The sequence below is a fragment of the Chanos chanos genome, chromosome 4, assembly GCF_902362185.1.
Source record: "Chanos chanos chromosome 4, fChaCha1.1, whole genome shotgun sequence".
Classification (NCBI taxonomy): Eukaryota; Metazoa; Chordata; class Actinopteri; order Gonorynchiformes; family Chanidae; genus Chanos; species Chanos chanos.
The window spans coordinates 8,477,565-8,493,196 of record NC_044498.1 but is presented as its reverse complement, the minus strand read 5'-3'; the positions used below and the strand labels follow the sequence as shown (position 1 = coordinate 8,493,196).

The 15,632-nt window shown below is 41.7% G+C and overlaps 1 protein-coding gene across 1 annotated transcript in view; it reads left to right on the top strand.

The window, feature by feature from the left end:
• The window catches only part of nrxn3b (neurexin 3b), a 200,096-nt gene that overhangs the window by 32,801 nt on the left and 151,663 nt on the right, over positions 1 to 15,632 (top strand). The window contains exons 4-6 of the mRNA XM_030770471.1: positions 12,220 to 12,521; positions 13,892 to 13,936; positions 15,493 to 15,632. The exon at positions 15,493 to 15,632 is cut by the window's right edge and continues 22 nt beyond it. Coding sequence (XP_030626331.1) covers positions 12,220 to 12,521; positions 13,892 to 13,936; positions 15,493 to 15,632 — 487 coding nt within the window. The remainder of the gene's footprint in view (positions 1 to 12,219; positions 12,522 to 13,891; positions 13,937 to 15,492) is intronic.

Here is a 15,632-nt window from a genome sequence, read left to right as displayed (position 1 = left end):
GAGCCGGGGACTGAGTGCACCAGAATCAGTCAATATGTCAATCATCCTTGATTCAAGGTCCACTGAATCTGTTTTGGCTCCTGTTGATGTGGAGAGAGAGAGAGGTCAGGATAAAAGTTTTGCAGTTACAGAGACGTCAATAGCTCACACAGAGAAAAGTTGACACCGTTTGGCTCTCTCTCTCTCTCTCTCTCTCTCTCTCTCTCTCTCTCCAACAGTTTTCTTCGCGTAGAGTACCTCGGGTGCTTGGCCGTTTTGATGGTTAAAGATTAAAAAAAGATTACAGTATAAAAAATATGAAATATGTTGGTCGGCGCCTGAACTTGACGTGTGTAACTTATCATGCCAACTATAGCAAGGTTCTAAAAGTCAAAGTGTCTCTCATTTCTTCAGAAGAAGCTTTAAAAGGAGGCAGGAAATGGAATTTAATTGGACATAAATTGAGCGGGATTGCTCATAAATTCAGACCTCAGCGTGTCAGTGCTCTCAGCAGAGAGATTCAGACTCAGGTTTACGGTCTACAATCAAATACAGTGGAGCTCTGACGTCGTATGAGCTTGTGTCCTTCCCGGATGTACTTTCACTGAAAGTGGTATTGTCATTTTTGTCCCATCTTTAGTCATTTTTGCTAGTGTTATGGTTATGACTTTGAACCTGGTGATGAGAGAGAGGAAAGAGAGAGAGAGAGGAAAGAGAGAGAGAGAGAGAGAGAGAGAGAGAGGGAGAGAGAGAGAGAGCGAGAGAGAGAGAGAGAGAGAGTGCGAGAGAGAGAGAGAGAGATTGCACAGTGCACTGTAAAGAATCTCTTTTTGATCGCTACAGTTAGAAAACAATTTATGGGAATATCTAATAGTGAAGTGTTTGGACCAATGAAATAGTTAGATGACAGCTGTATGAGAAGATGTATGGATGACCATTGTTACATTATCCCATTCTTCTGTCTCCATTAAGAAACACGCATCCGAAGGTCAGAAGACTGCTCAACTCTTGCTGTTGTTAGCCTCTCTAATGTGCTCTTATTTCAGCTAAATGGGATGTAAGGATAAGTAGATAAGCTAACAGTCGCATAGATACTAAGTCTGCTATGAAGGCTGTTTTCCCACTTGACTCTTTTTTTTCTGCCTACATCCTTTCACACATCTTGATTCGTTCTTCTGTTTTGCCTGAAGGAGGTGAGAGCATACGGCTTGTAAGTCCATGTTCATCTGGTTACAGACTTCTGCTCCATGCACGCTATCCACAGCTGCATCCGGACAGGGCAGTAACAGCCAAACCAATGCTCAGCACCCTGAGAGAAACCCCACCTGCATCCACCACACCAACCAGCTGGTCCCTACATCAGATGTCTTTATGTCAGGAGAGGACACTTTTACCAGAACAGGATTTACAACCTGATTTTACACTGGAAAAAAAAAAAACGATAATGTTTCAGTGAGTCATTAAGTTCACATTGAAAGCTAACTGATTATTCTCCTACACGTCAAACTCTTTTTTTTTTCCCACCATAGAAGACTGGCCAACCAGACACTGTTTCTTTGAATTGCTAGAGTCCTGTAAACTGAAGATAGTTTGTAAATCTTGTTCTATCTTAAAATGTTCTCCTTGACATAAAGTCAATAGTTACCCGAGCCAGTGATGCTTCCAGGACTGACAGCTAGGGAATCATCTACTATTAAGCCAATAGATGAACCCTGTTTTTTGTTAGCGATGCCATCGGGTCTAATTTTACTATCAGTATGAACAAGGCAGCTTAGTTGCAATTAGTGTCCAGCAAGGCTTGACATTTGAAAAGTGATTATTTGTACAATACTACCTTTGTGGAATTCGACATCATACTTTGATATATATTACTTCATGATACCATCACTTATAGTTTGCTAGGTACCTTCAGTTTTGGGTTACTTTTTATTTTTGGGTACACAAAGACAGTACACTCAGCAGCCACTGTATTAGAAACACCCCCCCGCATATGTATACACAGTCGGTGTGCAGTTGTGGCCCATCCGTAGCCGTGCACATTTTATATGAGCCATTCTTGAGTCCTTCAGTGTTCAATTTCTGCTTTTCACTGCTGTGTTGTAAATTGTCTGCCACTCAAATTATACCCAGTCAGTAGAGGTCCTATGGTCAGAGACTGACCGTTGTTGAATAGGACAGAAGGTGGCTGACAAATTGTTCATGGCAACAGATGGGTTACATTCTATAATTGTGAGCTTCATGGTCAACTTTGTTTAGCCCAGGTAGACAGGAGCTGTTGAAAATGATTGGCCATGGGGATTTGAAACACATAACCAACAGGCCATGTGCGCGGTGCTGATTCATGGTTTTATTAAGCGCAGTGGAAGGTTGTTCATTTCACTACACAAAGCAAACCAAGGTCTTTGCGCTGTGTCTACGTGCACCAAATTGCTGAGCCTTGTGACGTTTCTCATCTCCAAATCTATTGCTACCACTTTTTTTTTTTTTTTTTGATCTCTTTCCTTTCAGACACTGAATAAGTGTTCCCAACTCAAGTCTCCGCATCCTCAGTAGTGTGGCTGAAAACCAGGTAAAAAAAAAAAAACTCCCCGGGTACATGGGCTCTTTGGTGGCCTGTCTTTCGTAGTCTTGGGTTTCTCGAGTGAGTTGTGGAAAAGGGTCCTTGTCTTTTTTTTTTTTTCGAGCACTGCTCCTCAGATGGCACTTCAGGTCCTTGAAGAGTCTCGTCTCCTCTCCTTCTTCCACTTATTTACACAAAGCCGTTTATCCCTTCATCCCTCTTGAGTGACGCCGAGAGAGGGCACTCAGGCCTCGTCGTCCGCGGGTGCGGGCGCATTATAATGCGTCAGAGATCGCGGCCTTGCATGTTCACATTTGTGCTTTCCGTCCTGCGTGAACTAGACACCCTTGTGTATACATCAGTATGAGTCAATGTTTGCAAACCCATACGCTAATATGGCTGAATACTGTTGCACTGAAAGGGGATGGTAATTCCCCGATTATTCAGCTCTGCCTATAAAACTAGTTCTAAATCCGGGAGGAAATTCTGGTCGGTAGATGAGAGTGCAAACTCTATTTCTCTCTCTCTCTCTCTCTCTCTGTGGACATGCTGTTATGTCATCTGTGATTTTAGACAAGCTTGACTAGGGGGGAGAGAATATAGAGAGCACAAAAAAAAGAGAGATAGAGAGTTGGAGTAACCATGCTGAGAACACAGCCTCACAGAGCCGGCAGGTCAGCCTGCCCTTTAGAAGGAAGTGTATGTGAAAGAGGCAACAGAGATAGAGAAGAGAGAGATAGAGAAGAAAGAAAGAGAGAGAGAGAGAGAGAGAGAAAGTGAGAGAGAGAGAGAGAGAGAGAGAGAGAGAGAGAGCAAGGGTGAATGACAAAGGGGAGGGGCAGTGAGGGACAGAGTGAGAGGAAGGATTGAGAGAAAACGAACCAGAGTCCACGCAACTTAAGAGCACATTCCCTTATTTACAGTTCGCCTCTGAGCCCAATGACATTGTTACCAATGAAAGTAACTCACGTGTCTGTGGCGTGCCAGCCCGTGGACCCTGCCTGCTCTTGCTTGGCATCTGCATGCATCAGGATGTTGCTCCTCAAGTCTCCAACCGGCACAAGTGTGAGACCCGTCCAGGCAGTTTGGTCTGTCTACACAGTTTGTCTATATATTCATGCATTTGTTTAATGGTTTGTAATACTTAATGGTGTGTAAGCATTTGTGAATGTGTTTGGGCATCAGTAGATATATAATAATAATAATAATAATAATACAAGTTTATTTAAAGCCCAGTATCACTATTTATAGTCTCAAAGGGCTTTACATGTCAACAACAAAGTTCAGTCGAAATTATATTATCCATAAGTTAGAGAAAACAAACTAAGTCTTTAGTTTAGTTTTAAAGGTATGAAGAGAGCTTGCCTCCTTCATTTCTGTGGGAAGACCATTTCAGAGGAAGGGAGAGCGGTAGGAAAAGGCTCAGTAGCCAGCGGATTTCTTTTTAACTTTTGGAACGACTAACAGCCCAGAATCTTGAGAGCGCAGGGTGCGAGGGAGGTTATAGTTTGTAATTAAGTCGGTTAGGTAGAATTTTATATGGCAATACGAGGACCCTAAAATCTGCACTAGCATGAATTGGGAGCCAATGAAGGGAAGCCAGGCCAGGTGTAATGTGGCCAAACTTCCTTGTTCTTGTCAGGATTCTGGGAGCAGCATTCTGGACAAGCTGAAGACTTCTGGTGCTACAGGCAGGCAGACCGTACAGAGTCACTGTACAGAACATTGCAGTAATCGAGGCGAGATGTGACAAATGCGTGAACAATGGTTTCTGCATCAGCCATACTTAGGAAGGGCCTAATTTTAGTGATATTACGGAGGTGATAAAAGGCAGTTTTAGTTCTGTTTTTGATATGAGTGACCAGCGAGAGACTGGAGTCAAAAATCACACCAAGGTTTTTAGCTGTGGAGTTTTCAGAAATGATGTAGTTGTCACAATTTAGGGTAAGATGACTAAAAAGATGCTTATGGGTAGGGAGACCAATGCCCAGCATTTCAGTCAGACATGTTATAGGAGTAATCTGGGTTTTTTCACAGTAGTGGTGAACCTTTCAGAGGATACAGGAGTTTGGGGTGCTTTGTGGTTTAAAGAAGTATTAGGATTTCTGAACTGCATAGAACAAGGCATAGATACACTCCAATGGAATGTTGAAAGGATTTCAGAAAGCAATTATGATAACTTATTATGATAGCTATTATAACAAAAGTCAAGATTGACCGCTGTGTGTATGTGTGAAGGATTCAGTTCACCTGGGGATGACCTCACGTGTCACTCACAGAGATATCGCCAACCTCTCCATTGCCTTCCGTCATCCCAGCTCACCTTACACTAATCTCACACTAGAGAAGGACACTGACATCTCCAGTGTCCTCTCACACACACACACACACATAAACACACACAGACACACACACGCAAACACACACACACACACATGCAGTTGTAGCCACAGGCAACAACTGGTTCCAGCTGAATTCAAAGCTACTGCAATGTTTCTCACAAATTACAGATGCACGTCTTTCCTTTCCTCTCTCGTTCACTTTCACACTTCTTCTGTCAATCTGGCTGTCTCTCACTCTCTTTATCTATCTTCCTCTGTATAAATCTCAAGAACTGAAGGGTAGAAAAACCAACTTGGTCCAATGATATACGCAGGGAGGTATTAAAAGAGAGTGAGAGGCAGAGAGATCAACAGAGGAGGTGTGAAAGAGAAAAACAGAAACAGGAAGCGTATACATGCCACAAAGAAATTAAGAAAGAGAGAGTTGTTGAAAAACAGAAAGAAAGAGAGAGAGAGAGAGAGAGAGAGAGAATGGGTGCCTAAAGTGAAAATCACCCCTGAGACACTCCCGTGGACTTCCTTGGCTTTGACATTTGGTTTACAAGCTGTTCACCCATGCATAATGTTTGTGATATTACATGACATTTGGAAATAGTATTTGGCCAATTTTTAAATCTCCACTGAAGTAGTTTTTGGCCCTCGAACAAAAAAAAATGTTTAATGAAGAATGTTTAAAGCGACATACTTTTATCACTTACTATTTATCACATAGAGATTCGTGGATCAGGTGCCTATTTATTTTCTGTGCAAAGGCTGCTTTGGAGTCATCAACAAGGTCAAATGTCAAGCAGAGGGATTGGTGACTGACAAGCCCAAGGAGACCAGTTTTGCATTCTTTTTTTTACAATTTTATCTCAAATGAATTCATTGTAAAATACTGCAAGATAACTTGAGGGATAGCGATTCATAAGGATCAGCAAAGCCAAATTCAATTAGATAATCAAGGTCAAACATTAAAGAGATCAAAGTTTCTGTTTGTGTGACTTCAGTTAGTGCACCCAGCTAAACTAGTTCTCTTGCTTCTCTCTCCTGTTTCTTAGTGGTCTTTCTACCACGATTTCACCATATCTTGAGAAGCTGGAGCCAATAAATGCTAAAATACCTTATTCCATCTCAGACCTGTATGTATAATGGGCTTCTGTTGCACTGGATGGAACTCACACACACACACACACACACACAAAAATGTTGGCTATACAATTTCATGGTATCCATGGTGACGGAGAGGTGGATGAAAAACGACAAACGGAGAGACGGGCTTGGCGTTAAAGTATCTGTCTCTGCTGCTACTGACAGCAGAGATAATAGCCAATAAGGCAGCGCTTCGTGTCGGATGAGTGACGGGCTCCTGGGAGACCAGCTGCCACGCTTCAGAGGGCTCTCCCTCTCACAGAATGACCAGGGGAAGGAAAGGCAGGGGGGAGGGAGAGGTGTAGCGTTTGGGAAATGGGAGGGGAGAGCTGGTGTTTCTGGGACTCTTGGTTACCCTTAGGGGCCTTTAGGAAGTGTAGGCGAGGAGGGAGAAATTTGAAGTTATGGCTTTGTGAATGAGATAAAATGGATAGGGACACTGACTGTGGATATAACTGAAGATTGGGCTCGGTGTGACTGGAGTTTAAATGCCAAGGTGGGTCTCGAGTTTGATTTGCGTCTGAAACTCTGCAAAGATAAGAGGAAGGATCTTCAAATATTCTGTTTCTAGGATGCTTTTCACGTTCAAACCAGTCAAGTAATGATCAAGTAACGAATGAAGTTTTCAGATGTTTGACGAAAGCACGAGGATTCATGGCAAACGGTACTCGGGCTGAGGCACAACCTGGACTAAATTCATAAGAACTACCATTAATATCAAAATCTACTTATCTGTAAAAAGACATTTTCGGTTGAGGTTTGGTTCATTGAAGCACTATTTTAACCACCTGGTGGGAGAACATTTCACAAGCATGATTGCTTACAGTCATCCCAATTTACATATCTGTACAGGATGACGTGATGAGATTTAATCCTCAAAGGACAAACTCAGCGAGGGGTGTGGGCTCTGTCTGGCCTTTAAGAGTGGTCAGAGTTAATAGCCCCACATCGGTAATCATTGTATAATCAGTCTCTCGCTGAGCGTTCCCCGTCACCCAGTCCCTTGGAGGGTTCTCCGCACCGCTGCTTCGCTTGATGGGATTGGATACAGCGAAAGGCGGCATTCACTCCATCCCACCCTGCTGTCAGCTCATCAGCTCATCACTCACTCCACAAATCACGGTCAAAAACCAGCCATTAGGCCTCTCCATTGGTTGTTTTTGTACAACTGGCCCACCTCCTAATTAACTATCTGTTTGACAGCGGACTGAATCCTCACTGGCTGACTGGTGCCAGGGGTAATTCAAATCTTGATTGGGAATTACATGTCCAAGCAACGGCTGTTGCCACTGAAAAGAGGATAGGACTTTCTCCCATCCCCCTGTGAAAAAATCCAAATGCCAGAGGTCTAGTAATGCAAGATGTGTCTTGGTGACCTTGGTGTAACATTGACATAAAAAAACAAATAAGCCACATTATGGAATGCTTTAGCAGTTGTTACACTTACTCATCATACTTTCTCTCACTCTTTTTCTTTTTTAAATTGACATGAATTTGATCGTTAGTATATCCTCGAGGTCTATCCAACCTTTGGACAACAGGAACAATTGGAATTTCTCAGAGAGAGCAGGCAACTTGTGCAAACGCACACTTGGATGAGTATTTTCTATAAACTGTGACTCTTGGAAAGGACATGAATTAGCCTAAAAAATGTTTCCCAACGCCGACTTCAAGCTACGCTTCAAATGGTCTCATAAATGGGGAGTCAAAAAAAACAATGCTTCTCTTCCCATTGTGGTCTTATATAACCTCGCTGTAGGAACAGGAATCTGTGTACATGATGTCATCCAGGATGTCCCTGATTTGCTGAAGGTTGACAACTCTAGTCTAATGAATCACAGGCAGACTGTCATCCCCGAGCCATGTAGCTTCACCGTTAGCCCTCGCATTTTGTTTGCTGACAGACTAGCGTAGCATCAACAAACATAGCCCTACCATTATGTACACCGCTCCTCCCATTTTCCAAGTCTATCTCCCTTTCAAAATGAACAGCTGCTACACCTGACTGATGAAAGAAAAAACAGAGAGATATTTTATCTTTATTTGTCCTCTGGCCTTGATTTGTCAGCATGTAGCGGGCTTCCACTAGCTAAACTCTCTCCTTCAGGCTCTTTTAGGCGGTAGTCGTAGGAGAAATTAGCTAGCTGTCTATTTTTAGCAGAATATTTGCAATGCTTGTGTCTCTGGATGTTGATGAGGCATTTTTAAGGGGGGGGGGGGGGGGGGGGGGAGGAACATGTTGAGCACGTTCTTACCCCCAGCTGTGGCTTACAGAGCAGAGCAGAGGACCAGATGCCCGTTATAGTTTCGTCTGCAGTAGCAACATGAGGGAGTGTGAAAATGAAGGCTTCTGTATGGTCACTAGTACGCTTAATGACAGTTCTTATGGAGAAAAACCGGAGAGAGGACAGTCTGCTTCCTATGAGAATTCTAATCCCTTGACATATAACATAACGAGACACAAAATGGGGTTCGTCTTAACCATGAAACGAAGTCACCATGTGAGTTATTGGGGGATTCGTCCATTATGCAGTTTAGGTCAGGACTAGCAGCTCATTGGGAAGCAAATGCAGTTCTCTCCTGTTCCACCCCAGGGGTCATTGGCAGGGTCGTCTGTGTTGGAAAGTGGCAAACAGATTGATGCTGCGGAGGCAAATGTCAGGAGTTGAGTGGATAAGGGATATGCAAATGAGCGAGCTAATTGCTTCCATTGGATTTTAAGAACCAAAAGCTCTGCACCAGCCTGGAAATGGAATATTGATAACAGAGAAAATTAAAGTAAACTTTTAGGAGAGTAACAATCAATGTTAAACGAAGTCATCTTTGCAGACTATGCAGTGTTTAACTTCCCATCCACATGCTTCTGTCTCTCTGTATGGATTCTTTATTCCATTTTGAACACTGTACAAAATGTCATGTCGTGATTTATCTAAAGAAACGCCTGAGCAGCAAATGTCGTCTGGCTCAATATTGTTATGTTGGTGTGTTAACTGCTTTCAATAAGTGATTTGCAACAGTAAGAAAGAAAATAATGTGGCGGAGTTTTCCCTTCTTTGTATTTGGCGATTTAAAGAGATGGGTTGAGGCCTTTGTGCTGCTGGAAAGGCGGTGTAATTGCTTGTGTAACTTGCATTAATGTTACTGACATTGGATGAGGCTTTTGTCCAAGGTAAACTCATGAGCTTGTTCAATATGGTAAACCCGATACTGGATTGTTAGGCAGACACCATGCTCTCCCAGAGGTCAGGTGAGATTAGATAGGATCAGATGTTTTGGGTTTTTTTTTTTTTTTTGACAAGAACACTGAGTATCTCTAAAAGCTTGACATGTTAAAAAGCTACCAAAGCAGGGTTAACTCCTCCAGAGTAACGTGCTAACTGTGTTTCTGATTAAATCATTAAGTTGTTGAATTATGAGTGGTTTTGCATGCTCTAACTCCATGACCTAAAAAACAAAAAAATAAAAAAAGACAAACAGATGCAGTGGCACAGTTAAGTCTGATTAAATCAACCTTTATTAGTTGCTCTGCACAGGGGAGCACTCTGGTAACATCCCTTTATATACAGTCTGCGCTGACCATTCCTAGGGCAGAATTTTATTGCATTTAAATGGGATTTCATAAAATCTTATTTCCAAACAACCAGTCATAATTTATAACTGATATCTTTCGACCAATATTTCCTCAGTATGTCATAGTAACATATTAAACTTAATAAGGGTTAGGGAAATGTTCATTCTGAAATTTAAAATTTCAATTTCATTTTTTTTTTTTTTTTTACTTTTAATCTATGCATTATCATGTTCTTGCTGTCAAAAAGCTCTATATATAGTGGTTTGATGAATTAGTAATAACTAAATTTCCACTAGTTAGCTGAATACTATGAAGAATATAAAAGCGACGTATGAGGGCAGAACCTTTCGGTTGAAATCACACGAGGAATGCTTTTAAAGTAAGAAAGTAGTGTTGAAAAGATGACAGCTGAGTGAAACTTTCCTTTACGAACACAGTCACGTAGATCAAGACCAGAGATTCACACAAGATATTTTAAGCTGTTCTAGTGTGTCGGGCACCAGGCATGTGAGGAGAAACTCATAAACTTGGCAGGCTTGGTGTATATTTAAATCACCAGTGAAAGGTGTTTTTGTTGTTGTTGTTGCTTATTTATTTATTTGTTTGTTTTTTGAATCTTTTCAACATATGTGAATCAATGAGTCATTAATAATGTGACTATGGTATGTTGAATTACTAACTTATCATACTGGCAGTGCCTAGTCCTACTCTCACATCAAACAGGCAATGTACATATGAAAGTCTGACAAATTAGGATCAATAGGACCTTTTTAGTAATCTGTTATCCTGCTTTTATCAATTTGATACAGATATTGGAGATTACATTTACAAAGCAGGTTCAGAGAGGCGAGGAAGTAATTATTGATGTTGTGTACTTGTAATTTGCTGCTTCATTGGGAATAATAAATGCCTATCTGCTTTGGTTTCTTTTAGAGAATGGCAACACTTTTTAGACTGTTGTGTGTGCTGCTGATATGCCTTTTTCCTCTATGTGTTATGTGAGCACTGAGTGCTTTATGCCAACGGTAAACGTGTTCCCTGACCTGATTTGTCCCAAACTCTGGCTATCTGTGGCCTGAGAAAACCCTGCTTTACATCTAACCTAGCAGCAAAAAAAAAAAAAAAAGGCCCTGCATATTTCAATTTCACTTCTGCTCATTACTTTACTCTCTTTCCTTTACCCCCCACCCACCCAACTTCTCTCACTCGCTCTTTTCCCATCCTTGCTCCTCTCTCACTCTGTCTCTCTGTTCTTTCTCCTATTTTCTTGCAATTTCTCCCTTTCTCTGTCTCTCTGTCTCTCTCGCTCTCTCTCTCCCTCTCTCTCTCCCTCTCTTTCCTTTTGCTAGTCTATGATTTACTCAGAGGGCGTCTGACAGGGAAAGCTGATGTATGTATATATGAATAGAAACTCCAGGGCAAGAGAGCAGTTTGCATAAGGAGAGCGGAGGTTTGCATGATGATAGAGGAGGTTTGCGCAGAGATGTGAAGACATTTGGTATTGTTCTGTCTTTGGTACACACTGTACAATTTCCAAACATCAATGTCACCCATCAAAATCACTATAATAGAAAGCAACTTGCAGCAAATTGCACATTCAAAAACAACAATGAAGAGAGAAAAAAAAAACAAATATGCGCCTCTATTTTTTGCTCATTTGTAGTAAAACATAAGAATAATTTTTTGAGAGCGCCTTTAATAAGAGTTTGATGAAACCAAAGCAGTGCTTGCTAACAAATCCTTTCAGATACAATATTTTAAAATATAATTTAAAGGTGGGTTTAAAGAATGGGCTGCTTGGCTAATACATTCAGAGTGGAGGTGTGTGTTTAGCCAGAGTTCAGCTGTTTAAGAGAGGCTGCAGCCCGGAGTGATCATAAGTTACTGTTCACCAACACACCATCCACATGTATTGACATAAAGTTGATATAGTAATAGTTCGGTGTATGGTTAATCTGTTTAAGATGTCAACTCATAGGAAAAAAAAAATAAACTCACTATTGGCTTCCTTGATTTTTTATCTTACTTTTTTATAAGTTTTGGTACATGCAGTACTGTAATGCTCTCTTAAAAAAACACTTTTTTTTTAAGGATCTATCCGCACAAATTTGAATTGTGACAAGACACGTTTGGTCTTACGCAAATACAGGGGGGTGGCCATCATCACCATGGAAATCTGTCTGGATTTTACTGTGGTTGTGATGGAAGGGATTTAAATGCTCTTCAGGAGTTTTATCAGCTGACTGCATTTGTTGACATTTCCTACAAAGCCTCCCACTCCTCAGGGGGAACATTGACCTGCCCTCACTGTAATGACGGTCTTATTATATTTACCTTTGGTTTATAGCAGCCCTGTCGGTCCTTGCCACTGTTTATGGGATAGGCAGATATACTATTGTCATGAAGAGTCACAGCACTGCAGGATTTCGGTCTAATCCTCTTCTAATATGCCTGACTGTAACGTTCAGAGACTCTTCAAAGCCCCTTGATCAGCTGAATCATGCGTGATTGAATTGGACTGAAACAAGTCTGCATGCATTGTGTACCTCCATGACTAGGACTCTATGCCCAAGCCATGGGGTTATCTCTCCTCGACTTGACCTGTTCTTAGACGTTCTCCTCTTTTTGGTTCTTAGCACGGGAGGAGAACGTGGCCACGTTCCGTGGTTCGGAGTACTTCTGCTACGACCTGGCCCAGAACCCCATCCAGAGCAGCAGCGACGAAATCACCCTGTCCTTCAAGACGTGGCAACGGAACGGGCTCATTCTGCACACGGGAAAATCGGCCGACTACGTCAACCTGGCGCTGAAGGACGGGGCGGTGTCCTTGGTGATCAACCTAGGTTCCGGGGCCTTCGAAGCCCTGGTGGAGCCTGTCAACGGAAAATTCAACGATAACGCCTGGCATGACATCAAAGTCACACGCAACCTGCGTCAGGTAATCATGACACGACGGACTGGGTTGGGTTTTTCGTAGAGCTAATGCAAGATTTAGCCACATAAACAAATTTAGATCCCTTAAATGAGTTATTTTCTCAGTGTAGCCGACTATTATAGCTACTTTGTTGTTGCAAAATATAGACAATGACAGTGAAAAGCTGATGTTGTCAATGGGACCATTTCTCTGAGACTCTGTATTTTCTACGTTGCAATATTTTGATCTCCGGGAGTATTGCCTCTTCTTCTGATTTTGGATAGTTTAATACTTTCATAAACGGGCGCTTTCTTTTGTAGGCTGTCACTGTCTCAGTATGATGGACTTTCCTTTAAAAAGTCAGCTCGATCTTTCCTTTAAAGCTCTGGGAAGTCAAGTCATCGTTGAGAGTGTTTTCACTCACACACACACACTCTTTCTCTCTCTATTTCTCTTTGCAATTGTGCGACGCTTGAAACACACAGTTTCCTTTCTATTTCAAGTATAAATATGTAGTTCTCGTCAAAATCAGATTAAAGAAGACAAGAGACTTGATAGAAGTCTATGAAGCTAACAGAGACTGATGATATTTCTTTTTATTTTGTTAAGCAGCAACCTTGATTTATTGAAGAGGCCAGGATAGGATATTGAAACAAGGACATCACATGGAGTTTAATGCTGTCTCTGTCTCTCAACATTTTAGAATTAAGTTACATTTATCAAAGAAAAGAACCAAAAAACTATTCATCCACACGAGAGAGACAGTGTACTACTTGAAGCATGATGTAGCTGTACACTTTGTTAAGGCATGTGTGGCTGAACACACTGGAGGAGATTCAGTGAGTGTATGGATTATTGGTTGACTGTTAAATATCATTGCCTTGTGAGACAGCCTTTTGTATGGATTCAAAATGTGATGAGAGATTGACAAGTAAGTATTTTTTTCTGTTACTACTTTCTGTTCAGGTAGGTAAAAGATGTAGCAAAGTTCTCATGGGAGGTTCACAGACTAGAATATGGAGTTGACAGCCCAAAAGACCCTTTGTCTTCTTCTTCTCTCTCTCTTTCTTGCTCTCTCTGTCCCTCTCTCTCTCTCTCTCTCTCTCTCTCTCTCTGGCTCTCTCTCTCTCTCCCTCTCCTTGGGAAGACACACTCTTTTTAGACTAACACTAGTCATTCATGGGATCATTTTTTTCTACTAACCTACGTTTTTCTAACCAACTAATGTACTAACACCCTAATTCTTCATCATTTGTTTTTTTTTTCCTTTTTTTTTTCTTTTTTAATTTTTTTTTTTTTAATTTTGCTTTTGGTTTTCTTCCATTTATTAACAACCGTTCTGTTCACTGTTGTTTTGATTTCCTTTCTCCCCCTCCCCCCTTCTCCCCCTAAAGCACTCAGGCATTGGACACGCTATGGTAAACAAACTACATTGTCTGGTAGATATCATTCTTATTGTCTTTTTTTGGGTTTGCCGTGTGTCCCTCTCCTCCTCCCCCCCTTTTTCTTTTTTCTTTACTTTCTTTGAGTTTCATCTGAGACACTCTTTTCAAAAAATGAGGAAATGGGTTTGTATTACCAGGACGTTTTCCACTTTCGAATCTTCTCTCCCCCCTCCTCCCACGTTAACCTTGATGACACCACCCCCCCCTCCACACACGCACACACACACACACACACACACACACGACCCAACGTTTTTTAACACCTTGGCTTACACCTCCTCCCTAATTTCCATCGAGTTCTCACTTTGCAAAACGATAAAAAAAAAAAACATTTCCATGCAAGTATCGCGGCAGGGATGTAGACGTGTCTCCACAAAGCCTCCACATTTTTTGGGAGAACTGTCGGCACAAACTGACAGAAGCTTTCCAACAAGTCAACGAAAGAGTGATTTCATCCAGCGGCGAGAAAGCAACTTCCCCTCCCTAAAGAAAGAAAGAAAGAAAGAAAAACAAACAGCGAAGACAGGTCGAAAACTCAGTCTGGGAGCTCTGACAGTTGAATTTCACCATACTCGGCGCATGGCATGCCTAAATTTCACGACCACATTTGACCTCCTAAACTCTCACGTGACACCCCCCCCCCCCCCCAATCATTATCATGACCACTAACAATGGACTCTTCATCTCCTGTCAATCAACCTTCCTTTTCTTCCCTACCCTCATCCCTGTGTGTTTTTTTGCATGCTTGTGTTTTGAGGTTGTATTTGTGTGTATATATATATGTGGTGTTTTTTCCCCTCGCATGGTCCCAGCTCCGCTTCAGTTTGGCATGACTGTACCCTGCTTGGCTTAAGGCCTCGCTCATTTCCTGCAGTGAATCATCCAAATCACTCCTTTCCCCCGGTTTTCATGTTTATTCAATTATTAGTATTTGATTTTTAAAAATTGTTGAACATTTGATTTGGTGTGTGGCAAAGCTTTCCCTTTGCAATGCATGTATTTGTGTGTGTGTGTTTGTGTTTGGGAATGAGTGTCCGTGTGTCAGAGAATGACTTTGTGCGTGTGTGTGCGTGTGTGTGTGTAGTGTGTGTGCGTGTGTGTGTGTGTGTGTGCGTGCGCGCATGTGTATGTGTGTGTATGTGTGTGACTGTGATATTACAAAGTGAACCCCAAAACCTAAAGCAAGTACAAGTAATTTGTCCTTGGTTTTAACATTTACTAACCCTCTTAACCAGAATTTTCCAAGCCAAATGAATATTCATTTTCTTACCCCCATCAGGGATAAAGAAAATATGCCTCTGCTATATTTTCTTTACCTGTCCCGTGAACCAATACAGAAAAAAAAAAACATTAAAAAAAAAGACCAAAACACTCTCCTATCTAAACCATCAGCCTTAGGTATTGGCAATACTAGCAAGGAAAGTGCAAATGAGATACGGAATGATAAAAAAAAATCACACACAAAGAGAGAAAGGAAATCGCTGAAATAAGGAAAATGCAATTTTTCTGAGTGTAATTTCTTGGCTCTCCATGTTTTCACTTTGAAACAGGTGACCATATCGGTGGACGGCATTTTGACGACCACGGGTTACACGCAGGAAGACTACACCATGCTGGGGTCAGATGATTTCTTCTACGTCGGAGGAAGTCCCAGCACCGCTGATTTACCAGGCTCACCAGTCAGCAATAA